The 26377-nt window shown below is 40.5% G+C and overlaps 2 protein-coding genes and 1 long non-coding RNA gene across 9 annotated transcripts in view; 2 read left to right on the top strand and 1 right to left on the bottom strand.

Annotated features, from left to right (window-relative positions):
* The window catches only part of LOC138759359 (phosphoinositide 3-kinase regulatory subunit 6-like), an 89488-nt gene extending 75568 nt beyond the window's left edge, over positions 1-13920 (top strand). The window contains exons 19-21 of the mRNA XM_069929599.1: positions 1578-1648; positions 5623-5741; positions 11864-13920. Of these exons, the coding sequence (XP_069785700.1) occupies positions 1578-1648; positions 5623-5741; positions 11864-12017 (344 nt within the window). The 3' untranslated portion in view covers positions 12018-13920. The remainder of the gene's footprint in view (positions 1-1577; positions 1649-5622; positions 5742-11863) is intronic.
* Positions 13228-15359, bottom strand: LOC138759360 (uncharacterized). Its single transcript, XR_011354804.1, has 2 exons — positions 14772-15359; positions 13228-13497 (listed from the first exon to the last, which is right to left on the bottom strand). It is a non-coding gene; the product is annotated as an uncharacterized lncRNA (long non-coding RNA).
* On the top strand, positions 14825-20484 carry mfsd6l (major facilitator superfamily domain containing 6-like). Of its 7 annotated transcripts, none has more exons than XM_069929594.1 (3): positions 15092-15199; positions 18133-18272; positions 18470-20484. In XM_069929594.1, the coding sequence occupies exon 3, from the start codon at positions 18512-18514 to the stop codon at positions 20432-20434; it is 1923 nt and encodes a 640-aa protein (XP_069785695.1). In that variant the 5' UTR covers positions 15092-15199; positions 18133-18272; positions 18470-18511; the 3' UTR covers positions 20435-20484. The 7 variants fall into 7 exon arrangements, with proteins under 7 accessions (XP_069785692.1, XP_069785695.1, XP_069785694.1 ...); XM_069929597.1 differs by having other exon boundaries at positions 15146-15160; XM_069929595.1 differs by lacking the exon at positions 15092-15199 and adding an exon at positions 15206-15315.
* The last annotated feature ends 5893 nt before the right edge of the window (positions 20485-26377 follow it).

The following is a 26377-nucleotide window of genomic DNA, read 5'->3' as shown; positions in this document are numbered from 1 at the left end:
TTCCACAAGGTCACAAGTAGGTCCCATCAGCCCACTGAGTCTGCTCTGCCATTCTATCATGAGCTGATCCATCCTTCCACTCAACTCCACTCCCTGGCCTTTCTCCCCTAACACCCCCCCTCCATCCTGGACTAATCAAATACCTGTTAATCTCTGCCTTAAAAACACCAACAACCTTGCTTTCATAGCCGCCAGTGGCAATAAATTCCACAGACTCACGACCCTCGTCTAGCTGAAGAAATTTTTCAACATCTCTGTTTTAAATTGACGGCCTTTTATCTTGAAGTTGTGCCCTCTTGTCGAAGACCCCCCCCCCCGCCCCCTAATGGGAAACAAACTTGCCTTTATCTATTCTGTCCAGGCATTCAAAATGTCTTTTTGAGGTTCCCCCCCTCCCCACATAATCCTTCTGTACTCTGAGTACAGTCCAAGAGCCAATAAATATTTCTCATATGCTAAACCTTTCATTCGTGATAACATTTTAGTAAATCTTCTCTGAACCCTCTACAAAACAAGCACGTCTTTTCTCAAATAAGGCGAAATACACCGTACTGAAGTGAGGTCTCACTAGTGCCTAGAGTCTCAAACTTGTATCCCTGCACTTATATGCCATTCCTCTAGAATGGCACCAACATTGCATTCGGTTCCTTCACTGCCGACAACTTGGAGGTAACCTTCAGGATATGGTATCCTGCATTACAACTCCCAAGTCCATTTGCACTTCAGAATTTTGATTTTTCTCCCCATCTAAAAAATAGAGTTCCCATCTATTGCTTCTACTAATATGTATGTTTGCATGTTTGTACATCTGCCACCTCTTTGCCCATTCCAGTAATTCTCAGGTGAAAGAAATACACTGGTTTGAATGGACAGGTGTAAATACATGTTGGATATGGCAATTGTGACACAAAAAAACTGTCTATGATGGTTTTATTCTGCATTTACCTTTAGAAGAACTATTTACTAGCAAATATATGTTACTTTTGTCATTCTCTGAATAGTCTTGAGCAATGTAAGGACAATAAAAAAAAATACTAAAAAGTGAATGACTATTTAATAATTACAGAGGGAACTTCAGGTACTGGTAGGTTTCCTGGTTCAGGTTGGTTTCTGGTTCAGGTCATGCCAACTTGTGTATGTCTTCCCCCACCATGCAAAGGAGAAAAATATATCTGCTTGATCGAGCTAATGACTGTCTGAGCTTTAGATATGTGATCATAATTTATAACATTAACATCATTTACAAACCTTTAAATTTGGAAATGTGCTTGGAACATCAGAGAAATAAATCAATCTATCATGACATAATGTTGATAAATATTAGGACAGAATTATTAGATTTGGAAGGGCTAATTATTAGTTTAACCAGACTATATGGCCATTGTTCATTGAACGGTATTTGACAAATTTATATCATTACATAAATTGGAAATATTGTAGAATCATGGGATGTCTGGCAGATTGTGTGATACAGTGTTAGAAAAGGAGTTTTGCTGACATATATAACAATCAAAAAAAAAAATTCTGAAGCCATTTAATTTTTTAGCCTCAGTGTGCAATGCACTTTTGTTTTGCAGACCTTGTCTGTCTGGATGTAAGCATATCAGAGGTGACAAGTAAGACAAACCTATCTGGAAAAACATCTTTGGTAAGTGCAAATTATTGCAATGTTATTTACTCAGTGTTATTTAAAAAAAATCAAAATTAACCTATGAGGTGAAAAATAAAATAACTTCATAGTAATATCATAAAATAAAACATGAGGCCAAGCCACATAAGGAGACAGATGGACAGGTAACAAAAAGCTTGGACAAACGGTAAGTTTAAGGAGTAGTAACAGAGGTCAAGCATTGTACTTGATATAGCAAAGATAAAGATATATAACCAATGTTCATCAAGGTATGAGCAGAATGTAGGCAGGTACCTGAATAAAATGGTTGGGGGGGGGGGGGAGGTGCAGGAGGAGGAATAGGCCCACAGTCACGAGATAATGGGTGGATAAGGGAGGGAGGGCACAAGAGAAAACAAGGGGAGGTGGGGGGTGGAGACCTTTCTAAATAAGATGGAAGGGAGTGGAAAGCCAGAAGAAAGAAGAGAGAGGAATAGGGAAGAGAGGGAGTGGTTGAGCAGAAACTAGAGCAGTTGGTTAAAGCATGCGGTTGAAGAGTGCCCATACAGAATATTAGGTGCTGTCCCTCTAACATACAGTTGGCCCTGGTTTGGCAGTGCATGAGTCCACGGACAGACATACAGGCGTGGGAGTAGAGAACAGAATTGAAATGTTTGGTCACTGTGAGATGCCAGTCATAGATGAAGACAGAGTGAAGATGCTTTCACTTTCACGAGGTGTCAGTTGTATATTACTGTAAATTAAAAGATTTCCTTCCTTTGTTTATCACCAAGCTAACTTGAGCCTCATTTTAAACAGCCACATTCAGTATAAAGTGCGTTTGGTGACCTTAATCTCTGGAATTAAATTAATTATTTATCAGGGATTAACGTGAAAGGAATCCTCAGGAAAGAATGACCAACTCAGGAAAAAATATTCGGAAACAATTATGTTCTAGGTTGTGGACAACATTGGCAGAGTATTGTATTCCGGGGTTTTATTTCTGCAAGGGATTACCCTCGTTTCTGGTGTACTGAATTTGTGCATGTCTTGTGAAAACACTCAATTGATGCCCTGGTTTTTTTTTAAATTGACAAATTGGCAATAAGGATGGTTTACATCTTGAAATTAGTAAAACAAATCTTGTGTGATCCCTGACAGAACTGGTGATACTTTGCTGTGCAGCTGCCGTGTAGCTGGATGTGCAGAGAATAACATGAACTTTCTACCTTCTACGAGTATTGTGTACTTCATCATGCCAGGGAACGCAATGTGATTTGTGCTGGGGTTTTAATTAATGGAGACTTCTGAAAATCACCTCTGAGAGAGACCCTTGTTTCTGAAATGGTCAATGCTTGATCCTCTGCTAAACTGAGGATGACAGTGGATGCTGAGCAGACATTCTCTGCCCTTCTTGCTTTTGCTGCCTTCTCAGACTTACCTCATGATCATTTGTTACTTGATTCACTTTTGGCACTGGATTTCGGCTTTAGATTCTAAGATGGTGCACACAACAGTCTCCATGTTTGTATCCTCTTTCTCCCACCAACACACATGCGTATATACACACAGTGTAGGTAAGAACATTTCATCATAAAACTTAATGAGGTTCCCTCTGTCAGGCAGGTACAGTAAAATCCATTTTTTTGAATTCAAGCAACTGGCAATCTCAAGCAATCAGCAAAAAAAAAAATTGAGGAAATACATTAAAAAATTAAAATAAATAAGAATAAAATAATAGGTTAATAAATGTTTAAAATTGTAAAATTAAATGTTCTCTGAAGTAACACAAACTGTTCGTGAAAATGGGAACAAATATTAAGCCAGTGGAGTGCCTTGGTTGTGCTTTGCTCATAGCAGCTGTTTGAATAAAGTTCGGTGAAACAGCAATGACATCATCCAGGATGAAGGGCCGGTTGATACTGCTTGCCACTTGGATGACTCTCTTAAAATGTCTCATTTTCCATACTTAACAAGAGTCACCCCAGTCTGAGACTTTATCTGAAAACTTGAGCAAGGGGCTGGGGGGGGGGGGTAATTATCTATAATGTTGTGGTTCAGGTTTTGGACAGCTCCGTAAAGGGGGAGGAACCTGAAGATGCAGTAATGGTTAAATGTTTCCAAAAAATGTGCGTTAAAATAAGTATTCATGCAGGTGAAGATTGTTCCATGTAAGTACGGTATCGTATTTTTGTCCTTTAAACTGTTTATTCTTAATGCAGGTATGTCTCAAGCAAGCAGAAAAAAGACTTATCCAACATCTATCAATCCCGATAGGTGCCAGATACCAGGGGTTTTACTGTAGATAGCTGTTTTTTCATCTATGCCTAGTGGCCATGGTGTGAGGAAGTAGGAGTAGAGTGTTTTGCTTATTTCCCTTATCCACTTGTCTAGGCATTTCGAGTTGCTAAAAAAATCTGGCAATGCAGGTGTCCCCAAGATGAAGGAGATGAGTATGCATTCCAGAAGCAGAATATTTTCCATGAGAAGATGCATCTGATGACCTGTAATAATCTGCAGATTGTGGGTCTGGAAACCCTTCCTGTTCATCAGAAAATTCATGCAATGAACACGGAATGGTCGATAGCTACCTGCACTCAGAGCCCAAGATGGCATATGTTCCTCTCTCAAATAAAATTAGACAAAATAATGAATGCATTTTTGCAATGAAAAGATATGTCTGATGCAGCAATGAACAGGAAAGTGGGAGAAAAAGCAGAGAATGGGGTGGCTACTGTAAGGTAAAACATCATGAGATGGGAATGTGTAGGGAGTTACCCTGTACAGGGCAGTAACAAGAAGGGGAGGTGTCCTTGTACTCCTGTTAGGTAAAACATCATGAGATGGGACCGGAGAAGGAGTCACCCAGTACTAAGGAGTAACAGAATGCATCCTTGTACTTACAAGATAAGAGAGACATTGATGGATTGAGAGGCAGGAAGCTAGCAGGGAAAGGATAGCAACAGTTTTAGTCATTGGACAAGTAATGATATGATGATGTTCTAAGCATGTATCCAAGGGTATAAAAAATCACCATTTTGCTGATAACGGCAGAATGCATTCTCCGACTAACTTTGTTAGTCGCAAGTGTTACAATCCGGTAATAAAGAACAAATAACCCTGATTTCGACTCAGTCTGGTGTTTGTCTCACTCATTCATGAACAATGCAGACCTAACACTACTTGGAAAGATCCTGCTGCAAGGATGATGAGAATCAACGTGACCTTGGGATCCAAGGGCCTTAGAAAGCTACAGCACAGAAATGATCCTTCAGGCCTTCTAGTCTGTTCTGAACAATTGTTCTGCCTAATCCCACTGACCTGCACCCAGACCATATCCCCTCTATACTCCATGTACCTGTCCAAATTTTTCTTGTATGTCAAAATTCATCCAGTATCTTGGTCCACACTCTCACCACTCTCTGCATGAAGTTCCTCCAAATGTTCCCTTTAAAAAGTTCCCATTTCACCCTTAACCCATGTCCTTTTTTTTTAATCTCTCCGAACCTGAACTTGGCCACAAATTACACCATCAAATGTGTGACTGTGTTAGTTGGCTGTTAACACATTGTTCATCACGATCCAGTAAAATGTGGTGCTCCAGAAGACTTTATAGGAGTAGTTTCTTTGCCAATGGCCATGACTTTGATTTTAATCTGAAGGTCCATGACTGTCTCACATTTGACCTGCAATGTCTGTGTGGAAGCTTCCAAACGATCCCAACAATATCACGACTGAGCTACCCATTGAATGAGCATCTCAGCAGCAAAACTACCCCAAAAAATCCCCTGGTGGCATTAGCACTCCATGTGGACTTTCCAACGTTTCAGAGTGCCCCACAGTAATTCTACCAGTATTCATGAGAGGCAAAAAAGAGCAATAAGCTTCTGTAAGGTACTTCTAGTTTAGTTGAAACTATTCTCTAATAATTATGGTGTCAAGCTTTCAACATTTCTATGCTGATAAACAGGGATTATTTAGCAAATAATACATTGAACAACTATTTGTTACAGATTGGAAATGTCAAGATCAAAGCATCTAATATAAAGATTAAAGTCCAGGATAACTGTGGAAAATCCATGGTGGTTTGTCTAGACAAGGATTCTAGAAGGAAGTACAAGAAAGTCATCAGGTTGGTAGATCTATATGGTTGGAAGATAAACCGATTTCAACAAGGTATTGATAGAACAGTTCCTAAATAATTTCATTCAACTCCCAAAATTTGGATTAGTTGGTATTTCCTTAAATCTTCACAGGGAAGTTTTTTCTTCACTTGACACATGATAAGGTATTATGATAAGAGTGATTATAAATGGTATCAACTGGATCTGGTTAATCAGAGAAAAGGGGTCAGATATACTTCACCTTTATCATATCATTTTCTGGCTCACTCAGATAGGCATGTTCTGACTGCTGTTGTCTCGGCTGCCAGGAAAAACAGCAAAGAGAAGAATAATACGGGGTTCTGGCAGGGGAGGGGGGAAGAAAGTGTAATATATACAGTATTTATGGCATATGACTGGGAGAGTTGGTGTCTTGTTTGATCTGAGACTGGGTGCAAAGGTAAACCCACATAATGCAGCGTTCTAATGAAAGCAATGTGCATTTCTAGAACCTGAACTGATCAGAGGATGGGTGAGAGCATAAAAATAACATGAGTATTTGTTAGGTCATTTACAGGCTGTTCCTTCAAGTGACAATGTGTAATGAAGTACGCCCGTACACTCCTAGTTTTAGTTATTGTTCAGTCTCGCCTTCAAATCAAAGAATCTTCAAAAAGGACAACTAGAGGCTTGTGAGAATGTTGCAAAACTGCTACAAGTCAGAGAACGTACAGCAAGAAAAACAAGCCTTTTGCATACCTTGACCATGCCAACCAAGTTGTCTACCTGAGCTATCCCATTTGCCTGTGTTTGGCCCACATCCTTTTAAACAAGGTACCTGTATCTTGTTCGGTACAGCACAGATTGAACTACCTGATGGGATTACGTGAGTGGAGGCACCAGTGCAACAAAATAAAATGCTGCAAACAGCACCAAATACAGGTTAGGCAACATATTGGCAGAGGAAGAGTTGCTTTTTTTTCCAAGAATATTTATTCACATTAAATTATTTACAAAAAGAAAACTTCACAAAGTCTATTTGTGCCCTTAGCGTCATGTCCATACATTCCCATCATTGTTACATACTCTCTCTAGTCACCCTATATTCACACCATTGCCACCACTGTGGCACCTTATTTTTACTCATTGTTCAGTTATTTGAGGATCTTTTTCACATTCTCAGTCCCTCAATGCCCAGTGATGGAAGGACTCTAGACTGTGGTCCTTCCACACAGTGCCCATGCATTGCCTACACTAAGCCTTCGTTCATCCATCTATGCGTACTCCTGAAGCCTGGAATGTGCCAGTCGGCAGCATTCCCTCACTGACATCTCCATGTAATAGAGATGTTCCGGGCAGACCAAAGTTGATGGTCTTCCAGCAGTTCTGGATGTCTAACTTTGTGAGCATTCAAGGAACAGCCCATAAATCAGAGTCCCCTGTCACAATGTTGCTGGGGATGAACCATGACAAGGACATGGTTCTCCACACACTCTGAACAAATCTACATTGGGCAAATATCTCCACTGCACCATAGTCATATTCGGGACAATGTATGTGGTGGTGATGTTCCTGTTGCATAGGAATGAACTGACCGGGAGGGCTCTTCTCACTGCCATCCAGGCTTCGTCCTGATGCTTGTTTGTGAGCCTTGGTGATGATTCAAGAATTGTGCCAGATGACCTGACTGGTCTGCTCAGGGAACCACCCACTGTATCCATTGAGTCCTCATCTCTGTGACTGCAGGGTGTTCTGTACTAATCAATGCCTGATGTACTTGTGGTCAAAGGTGTTTGTCTGGAAAAACTTTTCCACAAAGTGGGGTGGTGTGGCAAAGTCCAACTGACTGGAACATTGCACTACAACAGAGTCAGGCATATCTTTCACAACACCTGGGACAAATAGAACCACAGCATGTTTCACCCATGGTGGGCTCATACTTTGGTTCCATACACAGCTTGATGCAGCCACACACAAAGATCCTTATCATAATGATGGTCTTGTTGGGTATACCCTTGCCCCTGTTGAACCCTTTCCATCTTGGATCCCCATATAAACCGGAAGACTGCTCTGGTGGCCACCAGAGGTGAAGGGAATAGGCCACACCTGTGCTATGTACAGCAGTTCCGAGAGCACCTCGCATCTGAAGACCAGGTTCTTCCCTGTTATTGAGAGGGAGTAACAGCCCACAAACTCAATTTCTAGTGGACCTTTGCAATACACTCCAACCAATTTTTGTTGCACGCTTTGCCCCCTCCAAACCAGATCTCCAATACCTTCAGGTGATCAGATCTGACTCTGAAGGGATAGTGGACTGGTCAGACCAGTTACCGAAGAGCATTGCCTTGTTCTTCTTCTGGTTTACCTTGATGCCCAATGCAAACTCAAAATGGCCACAGATGCTGTCAGTGTGTGGACTGATTGTCAGAACAGAAGTTGACTATGTTGTCCAAATACAGGGAGGTTTTGACCTGAGTACCTTCCACTGCTTAGCAACGTTACTCCTCTTATGCCCTTGTTCTTCCTGATCAATTCAGCAAAGATTTGATGCCAGACACGATGGCCAACCAATCTGACTGCCACCCATGGATTGGAACCTATGGATGTCCATGTAGAGCTGTTTAATTCAATTTTGGATTCCCTCCCCAAAACCCATTTTCTCCTGGTCAAAGCTTACCAGTCAAGTGTCCACTACCCCCACCCCTGCCCCCATCCTGCATGTAGGCAATGGTATCTCTGAGCAGCAGAGATCTTCCTGCCCAGAACCATGCAGGTCTGATCTGGGAGGGATACCTGCCCCAGGGCAGACAACTCTATTGGCGATGGCTTTGGACAAGATTGTAGTCCTGTTTAACAATGATATGGGCCTCCAATTTGAGACATCGACCTTCTTTCTTTCCCCTTCTGTTTGAAGATGAGGGTGATGATGCCCTTCCTCATTTGAGTCTGATATGCTGCCTGCCAGGAGTATAGCATCATATACTCTCAACCGATCCATGTCCAGCCAGCCCCAGATTCATGGGCAACTCACCCAGGAAGCCGTCGCTTCTGAGACTTTTACTCGACCAAAGGGAACGGATGGAGTCCGTCAGCTGGTCCAGACTCTCCCACTTGCTGTTGTCTAAGACCTCTCTGATAGAGGACAGGAAGTTCTACGAGGCCATTCTGTCTGTTGCCTTAGTGTCATACAGATAGGCATAAAAGGATGTGCTGATCTCTGTATGCCCATCTGCGAGGATGTGAATTAGCCATGCTCTTCCATAAGGCTGTGGATCACAGAGCTTTCTCTATGAACCTTCTGGAAGAAAAAGTGTGAGTACATCTCGCCTGCTCCACTATGCAGACTCTGGATCGGAAGATGATTTCGGAGGACTCTGAGGTGAATAGCACAGCTTGCCAGCTCTTCACCTTTTGGAATTTCTCTCTCATATCCACTACTCTTGATTGCAGGAGGAGTTGCTGTAGGATAGTCTGGAGTGGACGCAGTTCCTTCTGCTTCTATTTGTTCTTTAGTCACATGAGAATAAAGAACTTCTTGATATTCACCTTGGTCGTATCCCACAAGTTCACTGGGGGATTAAAAAAAAAGAGTTTTACAGTTCTCCAATCACCATATTCCTCCTTTAGTTACTCTTATGTTCTCTGGAGTCAGCAATTTCATGTTCAGCTTCCATGTCCCCCTGCCCACCTTCTGGTCCTCCTGTGGTGACAGGAGGTACGAAGGAGGCAATGGTCAGAGAAGAACACTGGCATAATGTCAGTGGTTCTGAAGTGATGGCCTAAGTCTATCCGAGACTCGGTTGAGCCATCTGTTTTCAACCAGCTGGGCTATGGCGATATTTCACCTCCAGAGTTGCTGAAGGTGTCACACAGCTGTGGATCCTTAACAGCCTCCATCAGGAGTCTGGAGATCCAGTCTGCTGTCAGAAATGCCAGATCATCCAGCTGCATCAGTAATGCAGTTGAAGTCCTGGCCAGAGTGATTGGTCTGGATGTGGCCAGCAACAAGTAGGAGCTGCTGGAAGACAGCCAGCCTCTCACTTCACATGGGTGAGGCATACAAATATCTAGCCCAGATACATGACATTCCTTTCCCCCTCCCCAACCATACAGAGAGACAACCTATAGGGCCACCATTGCAACCACCTCTGATAGTTTGTGAGGTGTGGCAGCCCTCATTCCTGCATGAAAGTCATGTCTGCCTTGACTTTGGCAAGGTATTGAAAAGCATTTACACATTGCACAGTGTTTTTGACACGGTGAATGTTTAGGTTTGCTATTTTAATCTTCATTGGGGTTTATTGGAGTTCAGTTCAGTCCTTACAATCTCAGTGTCAATCAGCCTCAGCCCTCAAGCCCACCGCTTTGGTGAATAGGTGATCTTCTTCTGGGAGTGGGGTCTCCTCAGGCACAGAAGGTGGTGTTGCTGAGGGGAGATCCATCAATGCTCCTGCTCTCCGTCTCCTAGAAGGCTTGTATTCTCCATTGTATTCTGCCCTGTTCCTGGTCTCCAGCAGCAGGGGGAGGGGGCGGTGTCAGTCCCTGCATGGCTCCTGGCCTCACGAAGCTGGGGGTGGGGTGGAGGTGATGGGGTGGGTGGCAATGGCCTCTACCCTACTCCTGGTCTCCCAGAGCTGGGGGTACAGGGCTCTATATGGCAACTGATTTCCTGGAACTGGGGCAAGGGGGGGTTGTCGCTGGGAGCTGTACATCCATGGTCAGGTTTGCTCGTAACCCGGTGTTATCCTTTCTTTCCCCACAGTCTTTAAGCTTCCTCTGCTTTCGTCAGATGACAAGGTTGTTGGCTTCTCTTTGCAACTTGCCCTTTTCATCCACCATTTGCAATAGTGGTTGCCAGTTTCTTTCGTGGCACTTTTTGATTTTTCCATTTCTGTTCATGACCTTGTGTCACTTTCCCTTCACAGCTCCCTCCTCCATTGACTGTGCCTCATCAGGAGGGATTTCTGGCCTTGTGAATGGAGTTTGAGGGTTGGAGGTGGATGTGCTTGGAATCACCTTGCTCCTACTGGTCTTGGTCTCTACCAGAGTCTTTGTCACAGTTGAGGTTGAGAGGGTATTGCCCTCGCTAGGACTGATGATGTTGGTCGTTTCCCCTCTTTTTGCCTGTGTACAGGTGGCAACATATTTTGGGCAGGCTCTAGAGGTGGCCTGCTCCCCCACGCAAATTATAGCACTTGCTCTCTGCACAGTCCTTGATCTGGTAGCCTTCCTGTATACAGTTCTTGTAGATGACTGTGCTGCATTGGGCTGTCACATGTCCAGGTGTGTTGCAGTTCCAGCACACCCTGAGCTATCCAGCATCAGCCAAGTACTCGCAGTTCCCACCAATAGCAAAAACTGCAGAGGTGGATGATGGCCCCTTTGCTGTTCTCTCTCAGCTTCACCTTCACATTTGCTGATTCAGATTATTTGACGTAACAGCCCATGAAAGTGACTGGCACGTGTGGGTTGAACATGTGCACTGTTATCACTCATTCCTTCTGCATTGGAAGAGTGAAGAGTGGTGGTGCCTTGAATAACAAGAATGGAGCCACATTCCCCTTCTCCTGGAAGTTCCAGAGTATCCTCTACCATCCTGCCGGACTCCTGAAAGTCATATCAAAGTGACTGATATGTGCAATGTCCTAACGGCAAGATGTTCTCTGCCTCAAATTTGCAGCAGTCCATCAAGGCCTTCCTGATGAAGAGGTCTGAATAAAATGGAGTCCCTTCACTCATGTCTTTTCCCAGGATAGATGATTCAAGAAATTGAGAGAGGAGAGTTGCGGGCCATCTCAGGGTGGTCTGTATCTGGAATGAGCTTTCAGAGGAAACTCCAAGTGGGTACAATTTTGATCTTCAAATGTCATGTGGATAGGAAGGCCGAAGAAGGATATGGTTTGGTTGACAAGGACAAGTTGAGCTGAAGGGCCTGTCTGTGCGCTGTATAGATCTCTAACGTCAGTTCCAAAGTATCTGAGTAAACTTATAGGAAACCATTATCCATGATTTATATGGTTATCTTAAAATATGATATTTATTTACACTTTAATTCAAGTAAACATTAATAATTTGTAAGAAAATAAGACTATTGTTTGAACAAGTTTTAAAAATTGCTCATTAGTTTGTTTTTTTTTAAATTAAACTGCAGCATTGATGTGTCTCCTTGTCTGGAACCTGGATACTGTCTGCATAAAATGAGGACATCAAGATTTTGTCAAAATGAAACTGAAAACATTGGATTAACTAAGTATATGCCAAAATGCCTGCTGTTACCAATCAATACTTTTGCAGGTATCCTGTAAGTTAAGGTAACAGATTCAATATAGTTCATCAATTTCTGGAAGAAACTCATTGTTTGGATCTACTGGAACAGTAAAACAGAGTCACAATAATTTCATTCAATTGTTGGAAGTACCTTCTGGAAAAGGGACAATTATTTATCTAATAAAATCACAATGCTGGAGAAACTCAAACTAAGCAGATCCAATAGTAGCAAATAGCAAAGATAAAGATAAACCAATGTTTTGGGCTTGTGCCTTTATCAAGGTATATGGCTAGAGAAGTGAGATTGGGTGAGAACAAGGCCATAAAGCTTGAGAACACCAGGGATTACAGATGGGAACAGTGAGAGAGATTCCCACAGAATCCCTTCGGAGAGCAAAGGAGAACTTCTTCAGGGTAGGCCTCCCTCAAAGAGATTTCACAGAGTTTTGCAATAGACAGGAGTAAAACAAGAAAAATCTATCGAAACCAAGACTGAAGTAAAATTACACTGCTGGATAAACTCACCAGGTAAACAGTGTACTTTATATAGCAAAGATAAAAATATATAATCAATGTTTCGGGCTTGAGCCTTTCATCAAGGTGATTATTTAACCAGACTTGGATCAGTCCGAAAATTCTGTATCCTGTTATCGGGAGGTCTAGTATGGGTGCCCGGTGAGATGTTATTTGGAAATCAAGTGTTTCAGTTAAAGGAAATTAGAAAAGATTACTATGATGCAAATGCAAACACAATAATGATGGAAATGTTCCTTGAGCTCATGTGAAATAATTTATTGTACGGCTTGTTATTGACTGCTTAATAATTATGCATAATAGCTATTGTCTCCAAATCTAGTGAACATTAGACATCTTTAGAAATACAATGGTATGATTGTACCCTGCAATATGAATTTGGGAAAAAATACAGAATTATTTATGTTAAAAAGATGAGTATTGGATGTACGTATTTATATTACTTCTATTTTAAACATGTTTTCTTTAAATTTGGATTTCATAAACCTCTGATTAGAAAGTTCACTACATGGGTATAAATGTGCTACATATCTCAGGAGGGTAAATAATTTACTCAATCGCTGGTAGAAAATGCACACTCTTTATGCTTAGAACTTTGATTTCACTACAATGAATAAATATCTTTCTCCATGAAATTATGCACTGTTAATTTGTTTATGCTGTTTGATTTACCACTTAGCTATATTTCCAAAATTTAAGTTTATAACACATACCTGTTTTAGATCTATTTATTATCTGGTTGTATGGACATATTTTACATTAAAATATAATTATGCGCATGCAACTAAAAGCCTTATGTTTTTATTATTCACCACCATTTCATTGAAAAATGCAAATTTGGGGGAAAAGTTCCTGCTGATTCAGGACTCAGTTCTTTATTTCTTCATGCCTGAATTTGAATCTCCACTGTGATTCCATTGTGGATGGTGAATTAGCTAAGTAGGCAAAATTCTGGCAAATGTAGTACAGTAAAACCCCTGTTATCTGGAATTAAAAAAGGAAAATAAATAAATTTAAAATTAGAATGAGTAAGAATAAATGAAAATGTAAATAAGCATTTAAAATTTTAAATGTTCTCTGAAGTAACACAAATGTGAAGATGGGAGCAAATATTTAGCCAGTGGAGTGCCTTGGTTGCGCTTTGCTTGCAGCAGCTGTTTGAATAAAGTTGTGTTTTAATAAAATGGCATCACCCAGCAAGAAGAGCTGGTTGATGTTGCTCACCATTGGGGTGTATGGTCTTATCCCTGCTTAATAAGAGACTTTAGTATATCATTAAGTATATTAGTGTGGCTTTATCAGTAAACCTGGTGTTTAACTGGATGTTATTGTTCATCTTTCAGGCGGCTCCTTTGAGGGGGTGGAACCTGCAGGGGGTGGAAATGATTTCAAATTATGTGACTGTTGTTTAATGGGTTTGATGCATTGTATATGTTGAATGTTGAGTGAGTGGGGAGGGGGGGTGAAGGAGGGAGGAAAAATGACGCTGTGTATATTCAAGAGGGAAATGTTTGTGTGTATTTTGGTCAGTATGGTTCATAGTGTGAAAAATAAAAAAATTTAATAAAAAAATTGTGACTGAAAATAAAGTAAAATGCTTTAAGGTTAATATATTCATTGAAATTAAGTTTGTTCTGTGTAAGTATAGTATTTTTTGTCTTTAAAACTGTTTATCCTTAATGCAGTTGTATGAGGCATTGAAAGAATGGGTCTCAAACAACTTGCTTACCCAGCAGCAACCAATCCCGGTAGATGCCGGATACCAGGGGTTTTACTGCATAATGTGGGAAGATGTGAAGTTGTTCATTTTGGAAGAAAGTATAAAAGAACTGGGGTTCATTCAATTGCAGAAAGAATGCCACACAAGGACGTGCATTAATCACAGAAAGTCAGTTTCGAGGGAAACACGAAGACTGCAGACGCTGTAATCTTGAGCAATTAAAGAATTGCTGGAGGAACTCGGGGTCCACGCTCTTGGGTCTGGGCCCTTTACTGAATGAAGGTTAAACTGGTTGGGTCGCCTTTAATTTTGGAAAAAAAATCTTATTTTAACATGCATTATTCTTCAGAGTCCAAAAAGGTTAAATATCGTACAGAACTTGAGAATAAGGAAGAATTTCTCCTCGGGGCATTGAGACTTCCTGCCACAGGTGGTTGCTGGGAGAGAGGTTTAAGGACCAGAAAATATGTAAAGGAGTGAGGTGAAAGGGCAATGATCCCAATGAACAATGTTCAACGCCTCCTGGTCTTGTGGTTACCTGTAGGGCTTGATCACGCCGCCATCAACTCAGTCCCGGCCTTCCGTCGACGACGGGCGGCGCCATGTTGGGTTTGGGGCGTCCATGAGGCGCGTTCTGAGGAACGCGCCCGAAGCCCGAGAGCGCGCGCAAGCGAAGGGTTCAGGGCGGCGGTTGCAAAAACGTCACGGGCGGTCACAGCACGGGCGCGGCGGAAGGGTCCCGCCCGGGTGGCCGGAGCGAGCGCACGCGACGTTCAGGCGATGCGCGGAGTCACAACGAGCCGCGACGCATGCGCGCTGGTTGAGAGGGTCCACGGCTTGAGGCAGCGCAGGTAGCGTAGGGGAGAGTCGTGTGTGGTGACGATCAGCGTGTGTTCGCGACCGGACTGGGAGGAAGCGGCGAATGCTGTATTAGTCGCCGTGAAACGTTGCCTTGGAGAAGATTGGGTGGGGGAGGGAGAGATTGACGAATGTTTCCTGGTTGTTGGGGCCGGGGCTCGTGGCGGCTTCTGTTGGACACCGGGCCGGGTTCCCATTTCCAAAAGCCCTTCCGTATCCCAACAGTAACTGACATTAGTCCAGCCAGACATCCTGGAGCTGGAGTTGGGGGTGGGGGTAGGGAGTGGGAGGGAGGGGGGAGGGAGTGGGAGGGAGGGGGGGAGGAGGGGGGGATGGGGAGTGGGAGGGAGGGGGAGGGGGGATCGGGAGTGGGAGGGAGGGGGGGGAGGGGGAGGGAGGGGGAGGGGGGGAGTGGAAAAGGGAGACAAGGACTGAGGTCATGTCGAATCCATTTGGGCAAGTTTCACGGGAGACTATTGTGTTCCCACTGCTTATGACTGGAGTCCAAAAATACGTTTTAAAATGCATTTTAGACGGCTATTTTGAGTACTTCTGTCGGCATAGACTCCAAGGGCCGAATGGCCTGTTTTCTGTGCTGCAGTGTTCTATGGTTCTATACTGGGTGTAGGTCAATGGGACTAGTGAAATAATGTTTTGGCACAGACCAGAAGGGCTGAATGGCCTATTTTCTGTACTGTAGAATCTTGAAGCAGTTCCTATAATTTTCTTTAGTGGCAGCCAAAACCTGTTTAATTTCATTTCTTACCATATACTTCAGGCAGTTAGGATTGACAGCACCATTTGTTGGGTATCTTTGAATTGTCTTCTGCTCTGTTCTTCCTGTGATGGTTTCAATTTCCACCCTTGAAGGCAATGGATTCCAAAATTACAACCCTTTGACAAAAAAAAATCCTTGATTATCCCTCTCATCATTTGACCTACTGTCAAATTATTAAAATGAAAATTGTTTCAAATAAAGGAGAGATTGCTGGGAACTTGAACAAACTGAAAGAAATCTTTAAATGCTTAACAGTCAGGCAGAGAGAAACTGTTGACTCTTTTTACATAGTAGGGCAATTATGAGATATGGAGAAAAGGCAGATCAGTGGAGATGATATCATCTGATCAACCATGATCTTAATGAATAGCAGAGCAGGCTTGACAGGCTGGATGGACTATTTTTTTGATGTTCTCATGGATGATCATTTTCCAGAGCAAGGAAGTATAAATTGAGGTCCTGGAAAGGCAATAGTCATTCAGAATTTAAGATAGGATTTGGGCATTGGGATTCTGCATGAGCAAACATTTATAGAGATTAACCTGAGGAGCATTAAAACAATTGAACTTGGAGGTTGTTAGGAAGTGAAGGTCGAGGCCTTGAGGAGAGATGTATATGAAAGATCAATTTGAAGCAACAGCAAAATGTAGATGCCAAGCCATGGGGGAGAATGTTGTGTCCGTGGTAAAGCAGCAGAAGGATTGTCAAAACAATATTCCTCACTATATTGTGGCTGTTTGGTGTAGTAAGGGCAAATGTTTGATTGGAACAATCTGAACACTGGATGCACAAAAACTAGAGGTCAAAAGTGTTTTAAGAACATTGGAGAGAGAAAGTTTTGGTAGAGAGTTAGTATTACCTGGTCAAACAAAATTTGAGAAACTAATTGTTGATGAGGTAAAAAGGAGATTTGTTTCAGAAATGTATATGTTATTACACAAAAAGATTATGAAGGTTGATATATACAGGTATAAAAGATAAATGGGAGGACTTATCTATTCCTATATCTTTGGAGGAGTGGTCTGATATGTTTGTTGACAGTGTTACGAAGTTAATTAATGCACGATATAGTTTGGTTGATTATAATTTTTTGCATCAGATATATTTAACCCCTAAAAAATTGAAAAAATATGGATTCAGTTCATCAGACTTGTGTTTTCGGTGTGGTGAACAGACAAGTACTTTTTTGCATTCAGTATGGGAATGTACAAAAGTCAAACCTTTTTGGGAAAAAAATTATTAAATTTTTGCAAAATCTATTCAAGATAGATCTATCTGTTGATCCATGGGTATGTTTATTGAGATATATGAATACATTAATGACAAGTTTGCGATTGGAGAAACCTCAAATTGCATTTATACGTTTAGGGCTGGCAGCAGCCAGAAAATGTATAGCTGTCACTTGGATTATTTTTATTCATATCTTCAGTGGTCTTCAATGTAATGTCCCTTTTCGCAAGGGAACTATTTACTGTATTAAAATGAATATCTAAACTGCCATTTTCCTCTTTGCTATTTTTTAGCAAAGGAAAATGCTTTGTATTTTCTTCTACAGTTCCCACATAGGTAGAATCTTCAGTAGGCAGATTCAGTTTTGACTGAAGATGATCCATATTTTTAGTAATATCAGTTTCTTCCAATTGTTGAGCAGAAATTTCTGAACCCATAATATTCTTGAATGGTCGTTTGGTTAAATTGTTAAGAGGTGGTGCTTGAGTGGTCAACAAGTGAAGCTTCATTTTCATTTCAGTACTGTGTATATTACACAGCTCTGAACTAGGATGACTCATCAAGGCAACTTTTATTCTTGTTGGAAGCATGTTATGTTCAAGTTCATTAATCTCAAAGTCACCATTGTGGTCTTTGGCTTCTGGAGCGTTTTGATTCCAGTTGTTTATTGTATGTTAAATGATGTTAAATTGAGTATACAAAGATGGCATAATGAAATCCAATCATGTATTTACTTGGTAAAGATAACTTATAATTTGTGGAATAATTATTTTTTTGTTAAAATGTGGAGTTTGTATTTGGAGTGTATGGGTTTGGATGTTAAGTAAATGTTTTTTTTATAACAAAAGATGTAAAAAAAAATGGCACACCAAACAGCAACATGTTAAAACCAGATATAATTGTGGGCTTTTTTTAAGAAAAAGCTCCAAGGAGGGTGGGTTAGGTGGGAGGAGGGGGATAGTAGGGGGTAGTTTTTTTAAGGTATTGCATGTTTATTTTGTAAAATTCTTAAATAAATTTTTTTTTTAAAAAGAGCATTGGAGAGAAGTGGCTTAGGTTAAGGTGAATTTTCAAGCATTCAAGGTTCTTGAGGAAGTTAGTATTAATGAAAGATGAATGCAGGAAAATCATTTCCTCAGTCAAGGAAACTGCAGATGATGAAAAGGAAATCAGGTAATCAATTGAGGTAATTGGGTGGGTTTAGGAGATTTGGGAATGTTTTGCTGGTGTAATAGAAAGTCGATCACACAAGATGACAAATTATGTGCATAAGGCTTTAAACTCAATGAGGAACGTTCTATGTGAAATATATCATTCAATTAAATCTTGTACAAGCTATATATTAAATAATCCATGTTTCTGTTTTTTAGATGACTATTTAAGTGTGCTTCTAAGAAGATGAATCTTGAACCATGAAGAGAAATAAACAATGGAACATCAGCAAAGCACTGGCTCTTGCCAGTTCCTATCATTTTCTTTATTGTGCAGCCAAAGCCTGTGTATTGCCATTCCTTACCATATACTTCAGGCAGCTAGGATTGACGGCACCATATGTTGGGATTGTGATTGGAACAAAGTGTTTCATATCTTTGATTTGTGCTCCACTCTGGTCTTACTGTGCTAGGCATCATAACAAAAGAAGAATTCTTGTGTTGGGTTCCTTGTTATCATCAATGGGAATTGGTTTTCTATTTACACTCATTCCACCTGTCAGTAAGGAAATTCAGATTAAATATTGTAACAGAAGTATGTATACAATAAACAACTGGAATCAAAACGCTCCAGAAGCCAAAGACCACAATGGTGACTTTGAGATTAATGAACTTGAACATACCATGCTTCCAACAAGAATAAAAGTTGCCTTGACAAGTCATCCTAGTTCAGAGCTGCGTAATATACACCGTACTGAAATGAAAATGAAGCTTTACTTGTTGACCACTCAAGCACCACCTCTTAACAATTTAACCAAACGACCATTCAAGAATATTATGGGTTCAGAAATTTCTGCTCAACTATTGGAAGAAACTGATATTACTAAAAATATGGATCATCTTCAGTCAAAACTGATTCTGCCTACTGAAGATTCCAGCTATGTGAGAACCACAGAAGAAAATACAAAGCATTTTCCTTTGCTAAAAAATAGCAAAGAGGAAAATGGCAGTTTAGATACTCATTTTAATACAGTAAATATTTCCCTTGCAAAAAGGGACATTACTTTGAAGACCACTGAAGATATGAATAAAATCCAGCAAATCAACTTTAAGCCAGATCATAATCTTAACATCCTCGATAATTGGAACCAGACATTTGTGCTTATTTTACTAGTAGTATTTTTATGGGAGGTTCTGGCATCAACTTTGGAATGGGTTACAGATGATGGGCTTTATGACTACCTGGACTTTGTGGACTCTGTTGATCGCTATGGCAAACAACGGATTTGGGGATACTTGGGTTCTGCTGGTGCAGCTCTTTGTATTGGTATCCTTGTGGACAAGCTGAACTGTTTCCTGAACCCACAGATCTCGAGAACTGCAGTGTACTTTTATGCCTATGCCACACTAGTTTTCTTGACTCTTATTGTTGGAGTATTCTATCCAATACACACTGCTAAAAAAAGTGATGCAATCAGCCGAGCTTTTAAAGGATTGCATCTGTTGGGAAATGATGGAAGAGCTATCTTGTATGTAATTACCGTTTTTATCACTGGAGCTATTGGATCTACAATAAACAACTTCCTCTTTTGGCAAATGCAGGACAATGGAAGCAGTGAGGCATTTATGGGTGCTGCGGTGGCAATTGGTGTTATGGCTGAGCTTTTGTTTTTCCTTCTCAAAGATAGAATGATAAAAGTTCATTCATTCTCGGGAATAGTTGGATTTGGCCTCATTTGTCTTGCAGCTCAGTTGCTCTATTATTCATTCCTATGGTCCTCCTGGGCAGCACTGCCTATTCAAGTTTTGAATGCATTTAGCCATGGTGCCTTGTGGTGGGCTGTTTTGAGTCAGTCTGATGATCTAGCTACCCCTGATATGGAAAGAACACTCTACAAGATCTACCATGGGATATCTTTTGGCCTGGGTGCAAGTTCTGGTAGTTTTTGCAGTGGCTTTGTTGTGGATAGTTTTGGCATGAAAAAGCTTTATCAGACATGCTGTATTATTGTTACCCTTTGGGCAGTGGTTTTTCTCGCTGTTCAGTCGAAAATCCCTCATCAAAAAAGGTTAAACTATTCACGACTATTAGCACCTGATACTAGTGATATGAGTGACTCAGATGAACAAAGTAATGACTGGCTTGTTAAAGCTCTGAAAAATGATAACTTTTTAATGAAGTGACCCATTTACTCGTTCTTGTTCCCTGTTGAATAAACAAGAGATTTACATTATTCTTGTATATCGGTTGTTCCTTTAAGAACACGAGCCAAAATATAGGGATGTGTGGCACAAAATGTTCAGATTTGATAACCTAGTTTAGATTAAAGCATTTTTGTTATTGAAAATCGTATGCTACTTTAACAGGGTTTCATTCAAGGAAGCACTTTTATCAGCAGAATTGCAGGATTATATTTTTATTAAAGCAAATTATGGTAAATTTATAGTTTTTGAGTAACAAGAAAATGTCTTATTGGACTTGCAGTGAATAGTAGGATCAAAAATATTCAGGGCTGAATATGTTATAATCCACAATTTCATTGTTTTAAATTTTAAGGACATACCAATCAAGTTCACTTAAAAATAAATACAAAAGTTTTGTGCTTCAACCCACCAATTCTGGCATCATCCACAAACTTACGAATTATGCCATCTATATTCTCATCCAAATTGATCTCAAAGCAATCAAAAAATACGCCACAGCCAAAAAATTATCATACATTGTCTTTAATCTCTGTTATACTTACTCTGTTATGTGTGCTCGAGCTCATTCCTTTTTTTGTGTGCACTTTTGTATTCTTTATTTTTCAACTTCGCTGCCATTCTTTAGAATACTGGTGAATCTTATCTAAAGCCTATTATCAGGTCCTTGATTAGTTGCTTCCCATCCTTGGTGGTTTGGATCAAATTCTTTGTTTATTCCTTTTTGATGTGGATTGGGCGTGAAGCTGGAGGAACAAAGTTACAGCATATGTTAACAAAATGGGAAATTGAGACAAGTTTTAATTTAAAGTGTGGAGTGGGATGAAATCAGTTCTTTATGTTCTTAAGCCTCTGGCAGGCAATGTTTTTAAAACAACATTCTTGGAAATCTTGGATCAAATAGCAGTTCTGCATAAGTATCACGAGTTTCCATTTAGACACATTGACTTGTGAGAGTTTCTTTTTGTAATTAAACTGGAGTTAGGTTCCAAATATAAATGTACATTGACTAACCAAGGAGCAGATTTGTTTGGGGTGGAAATGTTTGTATTGATGCATGGTGAGGAGGTTCAATGAAGAAGGCACAGATTTAACAAAAAAATGTGATTAGCCCATGATACACAGATGCAATTATTAGCATACACCTATTCAAACTTAAAATATTGGCAAAAGAGGAAATGTTTAGCATTTTCCTGGATTGCATGTCTCTCAAGCATTTAAAGCTAATTTTGCTTCCTAGTTTTGTCCACAGTACATTTTTTTGGAATAAAATATAGCCATAAAATGAAGCTGATTTGGGGGAAATTTCAAAATGTGTCTTCTACCATTTTAAGTTGAGCATATGGAGTATTAATGTTAGTTCAGAAAGAACCCACATTACTAACAAGTTTGCTGGTGGATAACTTGCTGTGTACCAGCCATAAAAATGAGATTTTTTTTTAAATTGGCAGTGAAGTCCTGTTTCCTGTTTGTGATTGGGTCTCAGAGATACCTTGTTGACAAGTGCATGCAAATAATTAATCAAAAGAAGCTTAAGAAACTTGCTGATTCAGGCAGCATCGATGGGGAGAAATGGTCAACGTTTCAATTCTTGACTATCAAGACTTTCCAATTCGGTCTTTGCAATCTTCGTGTTTGTCTAGTTAGTCAATGTTGTAGGTTGAAACCCTTTATTGAGAGTTGATAAAGGGCCCTGGTCCAGATGTTGACTGACCTGCTGAGTTCCTCCTGCTTCTCTTTGTTCCCTTAAGAATCCAGCATCTGCAGCTTTTGTATTCTCTCTTATTCAAATAAGTGTTTGTGTTACTGGAGAAAACTGTTCACTTCCCTGTGTTTTCACCCCACCTTGCTTTACTAATTTGGTTCAAAGATATTCACTGTGTTCCACAAAGGAATGGGGTTTATTTTTTAAAAGAAACTGTACTAGTCAATAGTACGACCACTGAAAAAAAAAAAGAAATCTGCAAATATTGGGATCTAGTGCAGTAAGCAAAAGTGCTGGAGAAACCTGGCATCCAAAGAAAGTAAAAGGCAGTTAGAGTTTCAGGGCTGAGCTCTTCAGGAGTCCTGAAAATCATGTAGAGGATTTACATTGATGAGACTGGACTCAGATTGGGGGTGGTGGGGGAGTGGGGGGGGGGGGGGGGGGAAATCGCTTAGATGAGCACTTTCATTCTGACCATTGCAACAACAAGGACTTCTCTGTGCCCAATCACGTTACACCCCATGGCCATATTGACATGTCTGTCCAATGTTATCATGTACTACCCAGGTTAGGCCACATAAATTGGAAGAATAACACCTTGCATTTCATCTCGGCAGTCTCCTAACCAGACGACATCAATGTTCACTTCCAATCCCCCCCTCCACCAGTCACTCTTTCCCTCATCCTCCTGCATTTTTTTCTCCAACTTCGCAAACCCTGACCTTCCTTTTATCAATTAGCTGTCTTAGCCTTTTTCCCTCTCCCTTATCACCCCCTAGCTCCTTTCTCACCACCCCCCCCCCCATCTGTATCTACCTATGACCACCTGCCAGCCTGAGTCCCACCCCAGTATGTTTGAGCACCTGAATGGCTTTTTGACACTCCTGAAGACCTCAGGCCCAAAACATTGACAGCCCTTGTGCTTTCCCCATGAATCCTGCATTTCTTCCAGAGATTTTTTTGAGCACCTGAATGGCTTTTTGACACTCCTGAAGACCTCAGGCCCAAAACATTGACTGCCCTTGTGCTTTCCCCATGAATCCTGCATTTCTTCCTGAGATTTTTTGCCATCCTGTATGAATTATAAAGCTAATGATGAAATAAAAAGGGCAGAAGAGAGCATTTCATCTCTTTGTGTACCTCACATGGCTTCTCTGCGGAAGAGATATTGCCAGCATTTGGAATTTGAATTGTTTTTTGGTATTTGTCCATTTTATTATTCAACAAACCATTGATAATATTGCAATAGAACAAAATTGAAGCAAAAGGTTTAAGAATTCATGTCAATTTAAAGCCAAAAGTTTGGTACTTCACTGCATTCATTCTAGCTATGAAGACTTACCAAACTATAATGACATTCCATAAAGTTGCTAATAGAGCTTGTTTTTGTGGGGTAAAATGCAACAAAATCATTTTATTAGCTGCTAATGGGAGAGTAGGGAGTTTTCTTGATTAATACTGTATAACTTAATTTCTGAACATTCTGCATGTTTTGATCTGGGGTATTAAAATGACAATCACAACAAAGAAACCCGTGTCTCTGCCAACTGGCAAGTAAAGGTAGGCAGAGGACGATGGGGAACTTGATTCATTCTTCCTCATTTGGCGGCGGGTGGGGGGGAAGCAACTTTGTTTAATGCCTGCTTATGTTTTAAGACAACATTGCTGTATAAGATTCCCCTTTGCAAAGGGAGGGAAGGTCAACGGTGCCTGATAAGGAAGGAAATTCTCGAAAACATATCTTTTGAAATTTAAAATAGTTATAAACCTCTGAGGTTATCCATATTACTTTTGGTCGATTCAAGTCAGGTTTTGCTCCACCCACTCCTGCATTTGTCTCTCATTAGCAGGAGGAAGAAGACAATTGTACTTTTTAAAAAATATAGAATGATTTGAAGGAGGAGTGATTATTTTCAAATTATATTAAAGTGATATACTTCTGTAAACAATGTTATTTGGGTTAAAATGGTGATTTTTGCACTGATAAAATAAAGCTGAATGTGCCTTACTTTGGAAGGGATGCAATATTTCAGTCTTCCATTGTAAATCCTTGAGTGTGCAGTTAAAACTACTTTAGTTGATAACCATTTGGTTATGCATAATATTTGGTTATATACTGATCTTTGAATGTTAAATATTAGTAAATGTGTCAGTAGATTATTTATTTTGCTGGTGACTGGATATACAGATTTTAAATCTAATTTTATTAAACATTTGTCAATCCTATTTGTTGAGTTTGTCAATTTTATTAATTCATTTAATTTCTTTTAAATAAACCTGGTCCAGATTTTGTTTTAGAACATAAATAGGAGTGAGACTGTCGAGCCCTTTCAATGAGATTGTGGCTGATCTGATGATAGGCTCATCTCCACCTACCTGCCTTTTCCCCATATATCTGAAATCCCCTAATTTGTTAAAATCTATCCAACCTTGTCTTTAATGTATTTCTAAAGTAGCCTTCAATGGGCAGGAAATTCACCACCCTTCTGGAAAAGCAGTTCCTCCTCATCTGTTCTAAATCTACTACCCTGTATCTCTGTCTTTGCTACATAAAGGACACTGACCTGCTGAGTTTCTCCAACATTTTGTATTTTTACTGGATCTTGAGGCATAGTTCTAGTCTTCCTCACCAATGGGAACAACTTACCTACCCCTATCTTCTCTAATGCCTTTCATAATTTTATGTTTCTATAAGATCCTCTTTCATTTTTCTAAATTGCAACAAGTACCCCAGTCCCAGGTGACTTAATCTCCCCTCATAGACCTACCCCCTCATCTCTGGAATCAACCTGGTGAACCTCTGGATTGCCTCCAAAATCAGTACATCCTTCCTCAAGTAAGGAGACCAGAACTGCATGCACTACTCCAGATGCAGCCTCATCTGTATCTTGTCCAGTTGCAGCACAACTTCCCTGCTCCTCAATTCAGTCCCTCTAGCAATGAAGGCTAACATTCCATTTGCCTTCTTGATAGCCTGCTGCACCTGCAAACCAACTTTTGGTGATTCATGCACAAACACTCCCAAGTCTTGCATAGTAACTTGCTTCAATGGCTTACCATTTAAATAATCTGATCTTCCATTTTTCCTTCCAAAGTGAAAAACCTCACATTTACTAACATCTATCAGACCATTTCCCACTTACTCAACCTATCAATATCTCTCTAAGGCTCCATATACTCTGCACGATTTGCTTTTCCACTCAATTCTCTGTCATCAGCAAACTTAGATACACTACACCCTGCCCCCTCCGGATTGTGAATATATAGGTAGATCAATGACCAATGTTGAAGGATAAAAGAGAAAGATAATAATTACATCTATCCCCTTAATTTTTTTCAGGTGTTAAACAGGGATTTGGAAGAATAAATGCAGCAGAATTCAAATAACCTTGGGTCAATTTGAGTTATTCCAAATTAACAAAAAGCAACTTTGATTAATACTGTATGTTTGGGTGTAATGATAGAATTTTGAGGACCAATTTTTTTGGGTAAAATTTAGGGAGTTGGCTATTACATACTATTTTTGACAGTGATAAGTACCTGTGCCATTCAGGGCATCAGCAGCTTGAATGGGCATGCAGCCAAGACCGAGTGGTAAGTTTGCATTCACGGTGTCTGGGATGTTTGGAGCTTGGATTGGTAGGTGGCTGGGCCCTAGGCAAGAGTCTGTGGTAGGTCATCAGGAGCACCAATGGGCAGGTAGCTGGGGCCTGGGCAAGGGACAGTAGTTAGGAGCTCAGAAGGACGGGCGGCCAGGACTAAAAATCATGGGGGGGAGGGGTCAACGTGTGTATATACATAACTCTATTTGAGGGCCTACTATATTTTTTTTCTCCAAGACTGGGTTATTCTTTTATTTATTACTTTATTTAAAATAAAACCACTTAGCAAACACAGTATTTCAAACTTCTGATGCTGTCCCTTGACCAGGCTCCAGCCACCTGCCCATCGGTGCTCCTGATGACCAGAAAAAACCATTCTGCTACTTAGTCTGCAAAGAGGTTCTTTGGCTCCATAATCTCAGCAGCATATTAATATTATTCTCCCATTATTTAAGAATAGTAAGGACAACCCAGAAAACTAGACTGGTGAGCTTGATGGCATTAGAGGGAAAACTGCAGGATAGGATTCTGAAGGACAGGACCGACCAGCTTTTGGAAGGAAGGAACTTATTGGAGGTTGTCCGCATGGCTTTGTGTGTGGGAAATCATGTCTCGCAA

The sequence above is a fragment of the Narcine bancroftii genome, chromosome 3 (assembly GCF_036971445.1).
Source record: "Narcine bancroftii isolate sNarBan1 chromosome 3, sNarBan1.hap1, whole genome shotgun sequence".
Classification (NCBI taxonomy): Eukaryota; Metazoa; Chordata; class Chondrichthyes; order Torpediniformes; family Narcinidae; genus Narcine; species Narcine bancroftii.
This window is presented reverse-complemented; position numbering and strand designations above follow the sequence as displayed.